At 38.5% G+C, this 19,939-nt stretch overlaps 1 protein-coding gene across 7 annotated transcripts in view; it reads right to left on the reverse strand.

Moving 5' to 3' along the window:
- SLC39A10 (solute carrier family 39 member 10) overlaps window positions 1–19,939 on the reverse strand; it is a 314,976-nt gene that overhangs the window by 256,175 nt on the left and 38,862 nt on the right. For 6 of the 7 annotated variants that reach the window (XM_029606079.1, XM_029606076.1, XM_029606077.1 and 3 more), the window contains exons 2-3: window positions 15,314–16,350; window positions 13,386–13,566 (exon numbers count right to left, since the gene is read on the reverse strand). In XM_029606079.1, the coding sequence (XP_029461939.1) occupies window positions 13,386–13,566; window positions 15,314–16,339 (1,207 nt within the window). In that variant the 5' untranslated portion in view covers window positions 16,340–16,350. Of the gene's footprint in view, window positions 1–13,385; window positions 13,567–15,313; window positions 16,351–16,849; window positions 16,869–19,939 lie in introns of those variants that run through there. The other variant, XM_029606075.1, reaches the window with a different exon arrangement.

The following is a 19,939-nucleotide window of genomic DNA, read 5'->3' on the forward strand; positions in this document are numbered from 1 at the left end:
TGATAGTAAGACCCTTCTGTATACATCTCCCAAAGTTTTCTCTTCCAGTTGTACCTTCAGAATCTTCTGATTCAGACAAGTCAAGAAAAGACTCTTTGTCAGAATCAGTGGAGAAAAATAGTACTCTCACTGCATCATCTCTAGTGAGGAAAGAAGAGCATGCTACTGTTTTTGGGCATTCCTGTTCTCCCACCCCTTTCCCCTTTGTTGCTACTCTCTGCCTGCAAAGTCTGCTGCCACCTTTTCCCTCTTTTCAAAAACAGAATGGAATGAAATATGCCCAGTGTCATCTGCACTCTGAAATGACACATGCTCATCTCCATATGTCAATTTCTTTTGGACAGAGCTAGCTTCTGCTGCTTTATTAGTCCTGAAGAAATTCTGCTTCAAGTTAGGTGCAGGAGTACCTTTCGGTTCTTGCTGACATTGCCAACCCGGCCAATTTTGGACATCCTTCATTTTACCTATTCTGTCTTGCCCTATCCTTGACACGATTGATTCTGTTACTGGGGATGTGAAAATTAAATAATTTAATATTTCGTAGTGATACATAATGCCCATTGACTGTGCTAGTGCCATACTAATGTGTGTTTGTGGGAAACACAGAGATGCTGCTGCACTGAGTGTGCCTGTGCACTAGTTCGCTGACATTGACAGGCTTCACAATACAGCCTACTATGCTTCAGTCTTTGCACTGCCTCGGTGCTTATCTTGTGCCCAGGTAGAGACAAAAACAGTATCAGCTCTGCAAGCACCTCTCCAGTCTGCTTTCAGTCACCACAAAAGGAAAAAAAAAACCCAGCTCTTCTGATGCAGTGGGCTGTCTCACTGTTTTCCTACAATGTGTGACTGGCACAGTGACAATCAGAAAAGGGGAAGCAGTGAAAAAATTGTTTGGGAAATGTTAACCTAGAACTCCGAGAGTGCTCAAATAGCTCTGTTCTTCACAATGTCTTCAGAAGAAATGCGCAGCAAATCTCTGACATGCTCGGACTTCAAGATCAGCTTCACAGGAATAGATTGGATTGGAAAAATGCTTTACTGTGATATGTCATCCCTGTTGTCTCCTTGCCAACATGTCCATTCTACCCGTATCTACTGGCTGCCTGCTCTATACTTTGTATCAATTCCTAACTGTACATCTGTTGTTTTCCTCTTGATTTCTATGTGTTCTTTGACTATAATGGTTTATAGAAATTCAATTCAGAATGAATAAAATGAATAGGATTCATTTAATTCAGGGGACTCTTGCAATTCGTTTCAGGGTCCCCAGAAAGAAACAAATTAGACCCTTTCTATTCATTTTTCCAGTTTGTTTAAAACTATTGCACACTTCTTACCAATAAATGAAGTTGCATGTTTGGGAGGGTCAGAAAAACAAAGGAGAGAAAAATATCAACTGATCTAAATCAGAGGTCTCAGCTGTTTATTCCAACTGCTATACCAGCCATGGCACATTTATTGCAAGACTAAAATGTTCAATGTGAATTTGCTGTGATGAAAAATGAGGTTGACAAAATAAGTTGTCAAAGTACCCTTTACTTTATCTTGACACATTACAAAGTACTGTTCAGTGCTTTGATGCATTTTGGTGGTACAGTGATTTGTTTGGAATAATGCTTTCAAGGCCTACCAAATAAACGATTTCAAAAGAGAAAAAAAAAAGAGAAATATATCCTTTAAGATTATCTTTGTTCAGGATTGACTTAGGGGTTTGAGCAATGAAAGTGAACAGAAATAAAGCAGAATAAAGTGTGCAACTGAAATTCCATTCTGACAACTCTTCAACAGAAAAGACGACAATCATTCTGTGATTTGTGGTCGAAATATAGCTACTATGCCATAATTATTTCATGCTGCTGCATAATGAGTTTTTCAGCTTTACAGGCAAGGAGAGAATGTGAACATAAAATTGTAGGTGATTTTTTTTTTTTTTTTTTAATGAACATTTTGTTTTCTGTGTCTATGTAAGCTAAAAATCCTTGGATGAAATTGCCCTGTTTTGAAAACACATTACTAATGGTGAACATTAATTAGTTGTCTTGCAGGTACTGACTGATATTGTTTGATATGAAAGTTGAATTCATTTTGCCCTGATATTAATAAATTTTAGAATATTCTACTTGTAATTATTTTTAAAGACTGTGGCATCATTAATAAAGGTTAACTTGTTCTGGATAAATGTCCTGTAGTGACAAAGCTATTACCACATTAACTTTGTGGTGTATGGTAGCAAATAGTTTCTTTCACAGGTTAGGCTCATTTAGTCTCAGCACTGACCCTAGTTTAATTACCAAGGGGCTTTATGAAATGGCTGCTAAGCATTTTCTGACACTTAAGATGCTGAAATAAGGTAGAAAACTGTCATTTTGTACACGCTTTGAACCAAGATAATTAGAAGCTTTCCATAGATGAGCGCTTTTTTTCAAAGGAATGCTTTTTTCATCTACATAATGAGAAAGGGAGGTGACGAATAACTACGATGAAAACCTTTAATGTTTTATATGACCATATTTAAAGAACAATCTTGTTGATGTATTTAGCACATTTTCTTGCATCTCTTGTCTGGGTACAGACTAAGAATATATTGATTGAATTTAATGATCTGGTTTTATTGCTTTGATATAATTTCTGAAAATGGACATTCCTTTGTAAAACAGATCAGGCTGCAGTATGAAGCTAGGCATATTGCTGTCTACAGTAATTTTAGTCAGAGCTGCTGGCAGTCTTGTAATATGATTTTAAGTGTATTATGATTCTTTGTAGGCTGCAATAGCTTTTTTAGAGTCGTAAAAATAATTAAAATAAAAAATTTAATAATTTAGCTACACAATGCAAAGTCCCACATTGGGAGTGACAGCCGCCGCTCCTTTTACCGCGGGCCCTAATTAGCATATTTTTATTTACTGTATCGCGCGCACAGGACAGTGGCCTGTGCGCTCACCCGCGTTTCTTTCTGTATCGGCCTGATTGTAAATGACATATCTCAAGGCACCTTCCCTCACTAATTCAAAAATGCAACCATCAAACCAATTCTAAAGAAACCTGAGTCAGGTAAAAAAAATATTAGACAATTATTTACCTAGTCTCTAGCCTCCTCTTCCTGTGTAAAACTACTTTTTGTATTAGCTATCTCCAACTCCACAACCACCTTGAGGAAAACATTTTACATGGTCAACAATCCAGTTTTAGAAAATGCCATGGAACTGAATCTGTTCTATTAGCAGTCACTAATACCATCCACTTGCATGCAATCAAGGTGGTGATTCCCTCCTTGTCTTGCTAGTTCTCTCTGCCGCCTTTGACACAGTCAACCATTAACTTCTAGTTACACAAATTCCCATCAGCATTGAAGGTACCACTCTAAACTGGTTCAAATCTTTTCCCTCTAACAGAGCCCAGTCTGTTACTTGGGCCGATAAACCCTCAAAACCTCGAGCTCTCAAATGTAGAGTCCTCGAAAGATCAGTCCTCACTCCAATTCTTTTAAAAATGTACATCCATCTGATATGGAGCCTCATTCAGGCCTTCAACACTGAGGGCCATCTTTTTGCAGATGACATTCAAAATCGAAGCCAACTAATCACCCTCTATATCAAATCTAATTGTCTTACATCAGTGGGACAATGGCTCAGCAACCAGAAACTCAAATTGCACCCCTCTAATTCAGAACTTGCCTGGATTAGCTGCTAAATTCACCCCTTATGGTCACCACCCTACCTATTAGACACTCTGTTACATCCCAAAGAATCAGCATGAAGCTTAGGGGTTCCTATTTGATCAAAACCTCAGTACAGCAACACACATCTCCAAAGTAGTAAAAACCTCATTCATGTACCTGTATCAGATCCACCAACTATGAAACTACCTAGACAAACTCAATTTGGCTACAGTAATAAAACGCACTAAACACAGGCAGAATAGACCACTGCAATTTTTTTTTTTTATTAACAGCCATATCCCTATACAATTCAAAACACCTCCAGCTCCTACATAACGCAGCAGAAAGAATCCTATTAAGAGCAAAAGCATCTGACCACATAAAACCTATTTTCTCCTGGCTACACTGACTACTAATACAGAGCAAGAAAGTTTAAAACACTCTGCTTCATCTTCAAGTGCATGAATAAACAGGCCCCAGAATCTCTCAACCCCTTCTCCCTTATTCCCCCCAAGAGAGAACTCAGGTCTTCTCAACTAGTTCTTCTTTCCACCCCACATCTAGTCTCTGCTATCTGTCCTGTACCAGACTTCAGGCCTTTAGCTGATGTGCACCAAAAAGCTGGAACATGCTTCTATTATCCCTACCATTTGGAGCCCAGCTACCTCACTTTCAGGAAAAAAGCTAAAGCATGGCATTTTAGCTAAGCATTCCCAATAGAGACTTTCTGTCCAACAACCTAGTTACTACAGAAATATTCCTATTTCTACAGCAACAAGAAAATTAACTATGAATCTGTCTTCATATAGATGTTCAACCAATATTGCTTGTTGATCTAATACTACTTTAAACTACTTTAGATTTACTGTAATCACTTGAAGGCTATTCATGGTAAGAAGTGGAATATCAAATGTCAAATAAATATCTCATGTCTATTCATTTTAGATGTCCTTAATAATGTTGTGGGAGGCACTGGGACAAGTTTGGGAAGCCCTGCCCTGGAGGCGGACTTAAAAACATCTTTGTGTTTAAAACATAAGATTTGCCATACTGTGTCAGACCAAAGATCCATCAATCCCAGTATCCTGTTACCAACCAGTGACTAATCCAGATCACCTGACAGGATCCCAAAAAGTCAATGTATTCTATGCTGCTTATCCCAGTGGATTTCCCCAAATCTACCTTAATAATGGTTTATGGACTTTTCCTCCAGGAACTTGTCCAAACCTTTCTTAAACTCAGCTATACGAATAGTTTTTACCACAACCTCCAGCAAAGAATTCCAGAGTTTGTGTGTTGAGTAAAAAAATATTTTTTCCTGTGTGTCTTAAATGTATTACCTTGTAACTTCATTGCATGTTCCATAGTCTCTGTACTTTTTTTTAAAAAGGGCAAAAACTCATGAAAGGACTTGAACAAGCTAATGTAAATCAGTTATTTACTCTCTCAGATAATAGGACTAGGGTGCACTCCATTAATTTGGCATGTAGCGCATTTAAAATCAAATCGAAGAAAATTCTTTCACTCAGCGCATAGTTAAGCTCTGGAATTTGTTGCCAGAGGATGTGGTTACAGCAGTTAATGTAACTGGGTTTAAAAAAAAGGTTTGGAAAAGTTCCTAGAGAAAAAATCCATAAACTGCTATTAATTAATAAGCAATAGTAGCTGAAGATGTATTTAATGTTTGGGTACTTGCCAAGAACTTGTGACTTGAATTGACCTCTGTTGGAAATAGGATACTGGGCTTAATGGACCCAATATGGCATATCTTATGTTCTTATGTACCCATTCCATTCATTTCATAGATCTCTATCACATCTCCTCTCAGCCTTCTCTTCTCTAAGCTGAAGAGCCCTAACCTCTTTAGCCTATCATAGGGTAATCATTCCATCCTTTATCATTTTGGTTGCCCTTCTCTGAATCTTTTCTTAATTGCTATATCTTTTTTAAGATGCAGTGACCAGAACTGCACACAATACTCAAGGTGCTTTTGCACCATGGAGTGACACAGATTCATTATGACATTCTGTTTTAATCTCCATTAATTTCCTAAAAATTCTTAACAAGCTATTTGCTTTTCGGACCACTACTGCAAACTGAACAGAGAATTTCAACATATTATCCACAATGACACCTAGATCCTTTTCCTGAATGGTGACTCCCAATGTGGAACCTTGCATCGTGTAGCTATAATTTGGGTTGCTCTTTTCAAAATGCATCAATTTACACTTGTCCACATTAAATATCATCTGCCATTTGGATGACCAGTCTCTCAATATCCTCCTGCAATTTTTCACAATCCTCTTGTGATTTAAAAACTTTTAATAATTTTGTATTAGCAAATCCGATCACCTCACTTGTTCCCAATTCTAGGTCATTTATAAATGTTAAATGCAGTGGGCCCAGTACAGTTCCCTAAGGCACTCTTCTATTCATATTTCTCCATTGAAAACTTTTTAACCAGTTCTCAGTCCAGAATAGAACACTGCCTCCTATCCTTTTTAATTTTTTAATTTCCTCAAGAGTCTCTAAGAACATAAGAATATGCCATACTGGGTCAGACCAAGGGTCCATCAAGCCCAGCATACTGTTTCCAACAGTGGCTAATCCAGGCCATAAGAACCTGGCAAGAACCCAAAAACTAAGTCTATTCCATGTTACCGTTGCTAATAATAGCGGTGGTTATTATATAAGTCAATTTAATTAATAGTAGGTAATGGACTTCTCGTCCAAGAACTTATCCAATCCTTTTTTAAACACAGCTATACTAACTGCACTAACCACATCCTCTGGCAACAAATTCCAGAGTTTAATTGTACGTTGAGTGAAAAAGAACTTTCTCAGATTAGTTTTAAATGTGCCCCATGCTAACTTCATGGAGTGCCCCCTAGTCTTTCTATTATCTGAAAGAGTAAAAAATTGATTCACATCTACCTGTTCTAGACCTCTCATGATTTTAAACACCTCTATCATATCCCCCCTCAGCCATCTCTTCTCCAAGCTGAAAAGTCCTAACCTCTTTAGTCTTTCCTCATAGGGGAGCTGTTCCATTCCCTTTATCATTTTGGTAGCCCTTCTCTGTACCTTCTCCATCGCAATTATATCTTTTTTGAGATGCAGCGACCAGAATTGTACACAATATTCAAGGTGCGGTCTTCACCATGGAGCGATACAGAGGCATTATGACAATTTCCGTTTTATTCACCATTCCCTTTCTAATAGTTCCCAACATTCTATTTGCTTTTTTGACTGCCGCAGCACAATGAACCAACAATTTCAATGTGTTATCCATTATGACCCCTAGATCTCTTTCTTGGGTAGTAGCACCTAATATGGAACCTAACATCGTGTAACTATAGCATGGGTTATTTTTCCCTATATGCATCACCTTGCACTTGTCCACATTAAATTTCATCTGCCACACTACATTCTGGTTCTATTAGATCTCTCTGCAGCATTTGACACTGTAAATCACAGAATACTAATCAATAGACTGAAAGAAATAGGACTCACTAACAAAACACTAAAATGGTTCGAGTCATACTTAAACAATAGATGTTTTCAGGTACAAATCAAAAATGCACTTTCAGACAAAGTCAAACTGCTAACTGGTGTCCCACAGGGATCAGCCCTATCTGCAACACTCTTTAACATCTACCTCCTCCCAGTATGTCACTTACTAGCAGGACTGGGAATCAGACATTACCATTTACGCAGATGATATACAATTACTGTTACCCATTCCAAACACCATTGAAGAAACAATGAAACTAGCCAATATGTACCTAGAAATAATCAAACAGCTCCTAAACCAGATGGAATTGGTAATAAACATTGACAAAACTGAATTCTTACACCTTGAACGTAAAAACACTCACCACACACAACCAACATTCACAATCAAAAATATTCAAACCACGAGTTAGCAACAAAAGTTAGGGATCTAGGAGTAATAATTGACCCTGAGCTAAACATGAAACTACACATCTCACAGAAAATAAAAGAAGGTTATGCAAAACTAATGATCCTAAGAAGACTAAAACCTCTATTAACGATTAACAATTTTCGCACAGTTCTACAAGCAATGATATTCGCTAGCACAGATTATTGCAACTCCCTGCTTTTAAGACTACCTCAATCTACAATTCGGCCTCTGCAAATATTGCAAAATTCCGCTGCCAGAGTTTTGACAGGCAAAAAAAAGAGTGACCATATTACAGGAACACTTGCTGAACTCCACTGGCTTCCAATTGAACAAAGAATACAATATAAAGCACTTTGTATAATCCATAAACTAATCCACGATGATAAAGCCGACTGGCTTAACACGGCACTGCACGTGCACGTACCACAAAGAAACCTGAGATCTGCAAATAAAGCTCTACTAACTGTCCCCTCTGTCAAATCAGCACATCTCACGCAAGTAAGGGAAAGAGCACCGTCACTGGCTGGTCCTGTACTCTAGAATACCATGCCACTCGAAATAAGATTACAGACAAATCTGAAATTATTCAAAACTAATCTGAAAACCTGGCTTTTTAAACAAGCATTTTATAAAGATAAAGAAAAGGAGAAAAATAGTTCAGCGATAAGGATGCACCAAGCTAGAAGTTTTTAGTAACCTACATAAGCATATTAATGTTAAAATCAAACTGCCTAATTTCTTCCTAACAATCAGGTTTAACTTACACACCTAGTTTATTATTTTAAATTGTTACCGTACTATGATGGCACACGAGTAATTTGTAATCTATACCACCTATATTTCTCTTTATCGTGCCCTTCTGTAAACCGTTGTGATGGTATTTAACTTAACGACGGTATAGAAACATTTTTAAATAAATAAATAAAATAAATGTAGATGCCCAATTTTCCAGCCTCACAAGGTCTTCCTGCAATTTATCACAATCTGCTTGTGATTTAACTACTCTGAACAATTTTGTATCATCTGCAAATTTGATTACCTCACTCGTCATATTTCTTTCAAGATCATTTATAAATATATTGAAAAGTAAGGGTCCCAGTACAGATCCCTGAGGCACTCCACTGCCCACTCCCTTCCACTGAGAAAATTGTCCATTTAATCCTACTCTGTTTCCTGTCTTTTAGCCAGTTTGTAATCCACGAAAGGACATCGCCACCTATCCCATGACTTTTTACTTTTCCTAGAAGCCTCTCATGAGGAACTTTGTCAAATGTCTTCTAAAAATCCAAGTACACTACATCTACCGGTTCACCTATATCCACTTGTTTATTAACTCCTTCAAAAAAGTGAAGCAGATTTGTGAGGCAAGACTTGCCTTGGGTAAAGCCAAGCTGACTTTGTTCCATTAAACCATGTCTTTCTATATGATCTGTGATTTTGATGTTTAGAACACTTTCCATTATTTTTCCTGGCACTGAAGTCAGGCTAACCGGTCTGTAATTTCCCAGATCTCCCCTGGAGCCCTTTTTAAATATGGGGGTTACATTAGCTATCCTCCAGTCTTCAGGTACAATGGATGATTTTAATGATAGGTTACAAATTTTTACTAATAGGTCTATAATTTCATTTTTTAGTTCCTTCAGAACTCTGGGGTATATACCATCCAGTCCAGGTGATTTACTACTCTTCAGTTTGTCAATCAGGTCTACCACATCTTCTAGGTTCACCGTGATTTGGTTCAGTCCATCTGAATCATTACCCATGAAAACTTTCTCCAGTACAGGTACCTCCCCAACATCCTCTTCAGTACTCTGTCAAACACTTTCTGAAAATCCAGATACACTATATTAACTGGCTCAGTTTTATCCACATTTATTTGTGCCTTCAAAAAAAGGTAAAATAAAGTGGTTCCTATACAGTCTGGAACTTTAGTTCTAAGAAAAGTGAGGCCGGCGAAGGCGAGAAGGAGGGACCCCTAGTCTATTTCTCTGGAATCGCTCCCACTAGTACCTTCGTTCTCAATCTCTCTCCCTATACTATGTTGGCTTTTAAATAAGGGAGTAGATAAAATCCTTGCTGGTAATATAATATTATATTGTTTGCTTCCTTTTTTTTTTCTCCGTTGTGAGTGGCGTTTCTGGTTGCAGGATGCCACACACTAAACGGAAGGGTAAGGTAAGGCAGGATGCCTCAACCCCTGCCCGGCCAGTACCCGTTCAAACCACTTTGACAGGATTCTATCCTAAAGCAGAAAAAGAAACTCCGGAGAGTCCCGTTATAGTGTTGGGTGAGGAGCAAGCACCCACACTATTGGGAGACGTGAGCTTGAGTCCCGGAGCCCCAATAACACTCACCCCACCAAAGAGCATTGCGTCGGCCAGTGAACCAGGCTTTTTCCTACGACAGATGGCGTCCTTGGAATCTAGCCCGATCGAGGAGGTACAAGGCATAGAGACAGCAACGCCAGAGAAGGTAAGAGGAGTTGAACCTCTTGCCGGAAAAAGGGGCCTCTGTCCCAGTAGAGAATCATAAGAACAGGTGCAGAGCAGAGCTAGGACAATACACATTACAACCAACATTGAAAAAAAAAAATTCAAATTCTGGTATCACCTCAGCAAAAAAATATCCCTCTACTGCTATTTTATGAAGTAACACAAACTTCTGCAAAGAAAGAGTCATCTAGAACCTTGCCATACCATACAGTCACAACACTGACTCTCAAGATTCAAACAGCAATCTTATTAAAAAGCAGCAATGCAAATACTACACCAGGCCCTAGAACATTAACACATCACCTACTGGAGTAACAGAACAAGTCAGACTGCTATAGAGAAACTGCATGCTAGCAGAAATACCGCATCTCAATCACACACAGGCAAAACAAAGACCGACCCTTACCTAATATAGAAATGAGACTACAAATTAGAAACAGAAACATGCAGACAAAACCAAAATAGAAAGCCTAAGAAACCAGACTCTGAACAGTGGAATACTGAAGAAAGAGCAAAATACAAAAATAAGTAATGCACATTACCAAAGATGGCATATTCAAATTGCTAAACTCTCAAAATTTATATATATATTTTACCTTTGTATTTTTCTAATCAGTTGGTCCTGATCTCTTTTTCCCCCACATTGTTCATTTCCTAATTCCTTTTCTGGGTCTCTCTTCGTCTCCTGTCTTATTCCCTTCCTCTCTCTCTCACTCTCACCCACACCCTGCAGGATCTCATTCTCACCCCCACCCCCCCACCCCGGCTCCCATTCTCACCCACACTCTCAAGCTCCCATTCTCACCCACACACAAACACAGGGTCTTTTCATTGGAAACAGACAAACTTCTACTTCCGCTGTTGCGGGGATGGGATCCCACGATGGTATTGCATCTCCGGCTGTCCTCGTTTCCTCTGAGGCCCTCCTCTTCACAGTTGCGGGGATGGGATCCTGGGCAGCATTACTCCAACAGGCCTCTTCCAGTGTGAAACAGCCCTGGTTGGGTGGGCCTGAGCCCAAAGTGGGTGGACCATGGCCCACTCATACCTATGCCACTGCATACACCAACTTGCTGCCCTCCATCTATCTCTCCCTCCTGCACCAACTTTTTCCCAGAAGCACTCACTCCATGCCCAAAGTTCATTCATCCCCCAATTTGCTCTCTCTTTACAATTTCAGTTCATCTACCCACCCCAACCAGCTTTACTCTGCTCATTGCATCCCCACCACACACTCCCCCTACCATAACAGTCTGCAACCCCACCCAAACTACCCAGGCTCCAGCCACCTTCATCACCAATAAGTCTTAAGCAACACTCCCACCCCACCAATAGTGACTCCAGCAGCCCCCAAATCTCTCCCAGTTTGTGAAACTCCATCTCATCTTTTTTTTCAACACACACAGCTGCAGCACCTGTAACAGTTGTGCCCTTCCAGCTCCTCATGCTTCTCAGTGCATTGAGCCACATGGTGCCCAAACTCCTGTGGTGGTCTCATGAGACCAGGAAATAGACTGGTCACTGCATGGCTCAAATGCACAAGGGCCGCAGCTATGAAAGTCAAGACAAGGTGAGAGGAACAACAGAGGACCAGACTTAAGTGTTAATTTATCTTATAGCTGATATACTTAAAGTAGACATGACTTATCACAACCACTAAGTAATATTTAATATGAAACTATGTTATAGTATTTGATGGCACCTGCTTAGTTAATATAACTCAACACATTTAAGTTTGAAATGATGTGCCCTTATTGTGAACCGTTGTGACGGCAACTAGCTTAACGACGGTATAGAAAAGATTTTAAATAAATAAATAAATAAAATTGACAGGGTTGGCGGGGGAAGTGGCGGCAGGTGATAATCCCAGAAGCTTCTTTTGCACTCTCTCCCCCCATCAGCCCAAATCTAAATTCCTCACTGTACAGTGGCACATAATTCTCATAGGACTAGCTCCTCAAGTCAGCTAGGGCTAGGGATGCTGTGGAAGCAGCATTCACAGCCCCTGTAGAGGAAGTGATCCTCAGCCATCATACTACTGGCAACACTTACTAACCCAACTCAGGGTGAATACATACTGGATTCTAGAAGGAGATGCAGCCTGTGTGACCTCTGACTAAGGACCTTTGCTGCACTAGCTAGGTTACATGGGGGAGGAGAATGAGGAAGGTAATTAAAAAATGGTGATAAAACTCCAGGCAGTTGTAAATGAAGATTAATGGCATCATGACCCAGTAGATGGTTTCTTTTGTGCTGGAAGCCCAAAGGAGCAGGAGAAAACTGCCAGCTTTCTTCTCATAAAAAAGGAGAATGTATCCCTAAATCTATTCCTATTCCCTTATTCAAGTCATGAGGACTAAGCACATTACTTCAATGTGCACAAACTGACAATCCAATCAACTAGGAAGGATACCTGAACTGGGCTCACCTATTTAAGGCAGAGAGCACAACACTATCACACATATATAGTAAGGGAGTAATTTGAATAGCCCATGAATATTATAGCCAATTTTCAAAGGGGAAAAACACAGTGCCATTTAAAAATTAATAGCCTCGACTATGTGTATTAAAAGAGCTTATATTTTGCATCTGCTACTTACTTGGGCAGCTAAGTGGGGATAAAATAAGGTATGTACACTTGAAAAATCCAATGCATGCATTCTGTTTTACTAACTTTGCCTAAATATGTCCATGAGAAATAACTTATTACTCCAATTACAAGTCTATATGCCAGGGAAGCCCATATGTACAGGATAAAGGCAGAAGGTAATTTTCAGCCAAGCTGTTTTACCCAGGTAAATAGCTATATACCTGGTTATATCTCTTTGAAAACTCTCTTCTAAAATCATTGATCTGGCAATAATCTAATTATGTTGAATGCTGAAATAATATTCAGCCTAAAACGATTGTACTACTTAAAATTGTCTTTTCAATTTTGCCATTCCTAGCTGATCAATCATAGAGCTTAATTACATTAAATGGTACTGTGAAAAACAGTGATCATAATTGATGAAAATAAAAGTCAGGAGATACTTGAAAATTTGGACATTTCCTTAATCATCATACTGCATTTATACATGGCGTACAGATACTTATTCAAATGATCCTATTACGCAACTAAGGGTTTCAAATAACTAGTCAATATGAATTAAGAGGCACACTATTTTCAAGACAGTGTGCCAAAGATTAAAAAAAAAAAAAAACCCATAACATAACATCCCTCTGTTTTTCTCAATACAGCCAATTCAAATATGAAACAAATTGTGGATAACAAACTATAATTATTTACCACATTTCAACATCTTACCTGATGCACTGCCTTTATGCTTATCCAAATCCTCGACGTGCAGTTGACTATAGTGTTTAATGCAAAGTCTGCTATCAATTTGATATAGAAGTGCAGGACAGAGGTAAATAAACTGATCCGGAGAAATTGGAGAGTTGATGTTGAGACCATAATACTGAAGCAGCTGGGTGACATTCAAACACTATGAAAAATTATGCAAAAAAATTAAATATATAATATTCTTAAACTCTAAACATAAATGTAAATGATTGATAAGTGTGAAATATATGGAAACAGCTAGAACCAATTGATGCCAACATGGCAAATTCAAATGGCTTATGATGCCCCCTAAACGTTAGCATATTTGATACCACAGGGAATCTTTTTTTTTTTTTTTTTTTTAATATTTAGCTTAAACATTGTCATGGATAACTCAAGATGAGTTACATTCAGATATAGTAGTATTTGCCTACTCCCAGAGGGCTTACAAATCTAGACAAGTGCCATTCCCTCCCCCCCCCCAAAAAAAATTGGTTTTTCATGATGATTTTTAAAACTGAATAGTCTCATTTGCGATGCCATCAGTTTTAGGACTAATGCCATGCCTACTACGTAACTATTTTTTATCTCAGCTGGTTTATGTAATTATGAACATTACTCTTGGGGTATGTACACTTCTGAGACAAAGAAAGCTAAATGATAAAATGCTATAAAGTGAGCAGATGTGACCTAGAAATCATACCACACACATATATGGAATCCAGGCAACTTATTTTTCACAAGTAAAATTTTCACTAATTGAAAGCCATTTAAAAAAAGTTCCACACTGCATATTTACTTTGTAAATACAATTACTATAAAGTTCACCCTGTACCAAATAAGTTATATATATGTCAAGCTTTTTAATATACATATATATTATTTTTACTTCTTTACTATTCCCAACAGTCCTGGAAGTACCCAGTTTTCAATGTATGTCTCATACACCGGTATAGTCTGTGACATAACAATACAAATCAGATTCTCTCTATCTATCTATATATATATATAGCTATATCTATAAATAAAAGTTATAAGATATAAAATTTATCCTTCCATGTCTGCTGCAAGCAAGTACAATTTTGCATTGCTATGGGTTGAGATTACTGTGTGTACATCTGCTATAATTATATAAGACATGGTAGGGTCAAAGTTTTGTTTTTAATATTAAAGTAGATAAATATAACAGCACAAAAATCACTGGAACTCTTGTGGGCTTTGTTACATTTGTTTATTCACTGGGGGAATTTTGTTTTGATTTTAATATTAAGTAGATCAATATACCTGCCAACAGCAAACAAACATCCATACTAATTATTCAATTAGGAGTAAGAACAATTAAGTACTGTCTACATTCTCTGGTTTCCCTTTTTTTCAGAATAGGAAAAATGGGTCCTAAGTAATGCCTTAACACAATGAAATGTATTAACTAATATATAAAACTTTTAAAAGTTACAGCACTTCTGCTCTAAAGATTTCTTTAAAAAAACAAAGCCCACAACTAATCAGCAGAAGCCCAAGATCTTAGCTTTGCATGAGTATGGGCTAATTTTCTATAGGACTCCTCAAAGTACTAAAAATGAGTAACTTTGCTCCAGATTACAGGTCTTACAGGGTGAATTTAAACCAAATCTGTTGATGGAAACAGAATAAAAAATAAAATACAATTAAAAAAAAAAAAAGGATATTACCACAACTAAAGCATTCCTAGGTTCCTTCCTTTGCTTTCAAAATAAAAAGAGAAACAAAAAAAACCCCCAGAAATCCATAAAGTTTCCCCTGTTCATTTCGGAGTGGATATCTCTATATATCTATCTATATCTATATTTTTTTTTCCAAGATTCACAAGGTATTTTTCCTTGTATATGCTGAGTCACGAGTTAGCACTATGCTCTCTTAAAGCCACTTACCTCTTCATGCTGATGTTCTTCTATTCTATCATCCTGATGATTATGAGCTGAAATACCAATCTGGTTATGAGATGCCTCACGTTTTTGAGGATGGCGACGTACATCACCACCAGGATTATGATCTTGTGTGCCAGGAGTTGTACCATAGTCATTATGCTGTGTGCGAGTATGAGACAGATTCACATGCTCATGTTTACGAACATGATTATGATCATACTGTTCACCATGGTCATGGTCATCACCAAAACCTGGTGTAGATTCCACAGCAGTTTCACTACTTTTGTTTCCTTTCCTTTTCTTCTTGTGCTTTCGTGGCTTTCTTTCAGGTTGCTCTTGTGTTGTGTTGGCATCTGTTAAAGGTTCCTGACTTTGCTCTCCAGGTTCAATATGGCTAACAGAAACATTATGAAAATGATGATGAGTACCATTGTGGTCATGATGATGGTGCGGATGATGGTGGGGATTAGGACGACGATTATTGTCATGAGAATGTTTCCTGTCAGATTTTACAGAGGATTCTGTTGTCTCTGCTCTCGATGGGTCACATTTTTTTTTTTTTTTTGCAGATTCACTGCTCACAGTTTGGTTTTCTGAACTCGAATGAGAATGGGAGTGCAAATGGTCATGCCAGCGAGTATGTTTTTTTTCTTGTACCTCTAAAGCTTCCAAGTGAGAAAGATGGTCATGACCAATATCCTCATGATTTATCTCAACCAGTTTCACTTCGCCAAGACCCAAGTTTGCTAAAAGCTTTTCCAAGCCATAAAATGACAATCTTCCATTTTCTCCATATCTGTCAAAAAGTTTCCCAATATAATACTTTTGTTCATCTTCAGCTTGCGGAAGACATTCTTTACTTGCTGCAGAATCCGCTCCCCCACTCTGGAGATAAGGCTCCTCCGAGATCTGATGACAATTATGGTTATGATCATGGGCAGATTTGCCTTCATGACAGTGATTACACTGATGGAAAACAAATGTCAGCAAGCAAATGAGGCAGAATTTTGTGTGCATATGTACCTTCATTTTTCTATTTCCTATAAGGAAAAGAGAAAAAGGTATTCAGTTAAAAGCACCCTTCCTATTGCAGTTACAAAATACTTTTAAGTCAAACCTACAAAAGGAAAAAACACTAAAAATATTCAATTACATATCAAAAAATAGCTTTTTACTCAGAGTAATCTATAATTACATAAATTAGTTGCTATGTAAAGTATATTCATTTTAAGGTTTATTTCAAAATGAATAAAAAATATAAACAGCATCTTCTACAAAATATTCAGTATTCTAAGTTTTATAGAAAGAAGCAAACAAAATAAATCTATTCTTTTCAAACCAAAAACAACCACCAACTGGGCAAGACCTATTACTGAAATACAACTGCTCTAAAGCTATAGACTTTCACAGGATACTTACACATGAATGTACAAACAAAAATACAAAACACTCCCTAATTCAATTCATTAACACTGAACTTTAGAATGAATCACATAACAAATTAGGCAATATCAGTATTAAGTTAATTCTACTACTTACCCTAAAGAAATCACACTGCTATCTAACAGTTTACACTGAATGGTCATTGTTATTTACTTTTCATGTACTCTGAGGGGAGGAGATTTTTCAGCAAACTGTTCACTTGCTATTAAGAATGTCAAATGACTCTGCAAACATTGCATGATAATGAGATGCATAATTAGAAAGTATTCCATTAAAGAGATCAGTATCTAAGAACTTCACAGCTTAACCTCAACAACTAATAAAACTATTATCTCTGCCAAAAATATAACCTTAAAACAAAAACAGTTAACTATTTGCAGACCAGGATCATCTTACTCAAAAGCCTATTTTCATATGAACTCCACAAAATAAACAAACTAATTATTCACTCATTTCATGGGAGGCAAATAAAATATATTTGTTCAAAGGTAGGAACAGCGACTGCATGAGAGTTTGAATAAGGCAACGAGAACATAATCAGGGCTTCCAATTTTAGATGTTTATAAAAATAAAATTTAAAAAAAAAATGTAAATTTCACTTTTTTTTTTTAGCTATTGTGGGGGGGGGGGGGGTTTACAAAGGTGCTTAAAATTGGTGTTTATCGTTGTGTTCACTCAGTTATCACATTTACTAGGTTGCTTTCTCAGTAATTTCAAATTAATAATATATTTTAAAGATACTATCACAAGCCCTACTTCTAGTGTTCCCCCACACCAATAACCACAGCACTCTCCCTCCCTGCACAGCATCCCACAAACATCACTCACCCCCCCCCCACAGTTATACCATGTCCCTAACTCCACTCGCCTATTCCTAGTATGCCCCCCACCCAAATCCCTGGTATTATCCCAGAATTCTCTACCAGACAGCGATTCTCTCCAGCTGGTCATTTGGACATCCAGCACAAATATCAGCACTGGGGGTCGAGGTTGCAGGCTGCAAGAGGACTTGCAGCCTATGAAAGAGTAGGCAGTCTTTGGAAGCGTGTCTTTGAAGGGCAGTTGTTGGAGAGTACGTATGCAGGAGCAGAGCATTGGAGCCCTCTGATACAGGCACTTGGTATCCCTTCAATGACTAACACTCGGCCCCCAGCAACGTCACTAACACTTGGCCTCCTGCTGTCCTTATGGTATTTATAAACATATAATCAGGTAGAATTTCAAGAAAAAAGGGTTGACGTATCTGGAGACAGAGGACTGCCTGATGTCATTAATGTTTCTTGGCACGTTCTTAAAGGAGACAGTAATTTAACAAATAAAACACACACCTTAACAAGCAAGCTGCAAGGGTACCCTACAAGTGAGGCCACATGAAAACACAATTTCACAGAGCTGTGAGAGATCAGATCTCTGGAGAACATGAACCTATTTGGGCAGTCCCTCTCAGTTAGCTTCTCTAAATCTGCCCTAGGGCAAAATATTCTGCATGGTATTACCTATAATAAATTAAAAAAAAAAAAGTAGTAGACATGCTTCAAAACAATGATGCATATCAATCTTAGACCAAATGGATGGAAAGCACCCCCCTATTTCTACCCCTTTTATACAGGTTACTATTAATTGTTACAAATGAGCAAGGGACACGTATCGGCTATGCCAAGTGACCACTTCTCCTTCTAACTGCTCCTCTCAGACCATTACTGGCATATGTTGTAGCCCTTGTGATAGTGTTTACTACTATCACTTATTTCTTTAGTGTTTCTAAGCAGCACTGTAGAGATAAGTATAAGAATCTTTGCTCCACAGAATTTACAATCTAATCAAGATACATACAAAAAAATAAGAGGCATCAGGAAATGTATTTATAATACAAACATATTCAAAAGCCATTTAGTTGGAAAATGTAATAGTTATCCATCTAAATGGCTTACCCAGCTTTATTCAGCCCTTATCTGGAATGCCTCCGGTACACCTCATTACCTCTCCTAGTTACCCAGCCAGAATTTAGCCAGATAAGACAGGGGCCTTCCAGAGGCAGGCAAGCGGTGTTCTGGGAAGGAGCGGAGTTAGCCGCTTAAGTTAACAGGCTAACTTTGATTTTCCTTAAGACAGCTAGGTACATTCAGCAGCAGTCATACCTGCTACTTAGCCAGTTATGTATAACCAGCTAATTAGCACAACCACATAGCAGCTGAATATGGACCTCCATAGCATACATGACTAAAATCACTAAGGGAAAGTCAGGATTGGAGAAATTACTTACCTGATAATTTTGTTTTCCTTTGTGTAGACAGATGGTCTCAGGACCAGTAGTTTATGCTCCCATGCCAGCAGATGGAGACGGATAAGCTGACATCACAGTATAAATAACCCTGCAGTGATCCCAGCTTGTCAGTATTCTCTTCAAAAGAAACTATGGACAGACTAGCAAAAGACCTGATTAAAAACAGGTAACCAGAACTGTACTCAACCAACCATAATCACTGAACTCGCATAAGATTCTAGGTACCCCAAGCTAGGGACTGGTTGAACACTTACCAGTAATTCCTTGGGACCCAGAACCCCACAGGAGGACTATCAAAACACTCATGCGGTAGCCAAGGGTGGGAAGCTAAAGTCCATCTGTCTACACTAAGCTTGTAGACAGATGGACCCAGGACCAGTGGGATGTATCAAAGCTACTCCCCAACAGGGAGGGAGGCTGCCCGCGGTCCAGTCAACACTGCACATGTGAAGGCTGCATCCTCCCGGGCCTGCACATCCAGACGATAAAACCTGGAAAAAAAGTGTGTAAGGAGGACCAGTTGCAGCTTGGCAAATATAGACAGGAGACAACTAACCAACCTCCACCCATGACACTGCCTGAACCCTAGTGGAATGAGCCCTAACCTGAGTAGGCAACAGTTTTCAGCATCCACATACGCGGCCGTAACTACCTCCTCAATCCAACAAGTTATGGTATCCCGCAAAGCCAGAGCACCCTGCTTACTCCCGCCATGGAGAACAAAACAGGTAATCGGTGTTTCAAAAAGGTACAAAAACCTCCAGATACTGCATGACAAGTTGCTTGATATCCAAGGAGCGCAAGAAGCGATACTCCTCCACATTCTTTACATTATCCAGGGAAGCAAGGAGACAGACTGATTCAAATGAAAGTCCAAGACTACCTTCGGTAAAAAGGATGGA

This window comes from Rhinatrema bivittatum, chromosome 6, assembly GCF_901001135.1.
Source record: "Rhinatrema bivittatum chromosome 6, aRhiBiv1.1, whole genome shotgun sequence".
NCBI lineage: Eukaryota > Metazoa > Chordata > Amphibia > Gymnophiona > Rhinatrematidae > Rhinatrema > Rhinatrema bivittatum.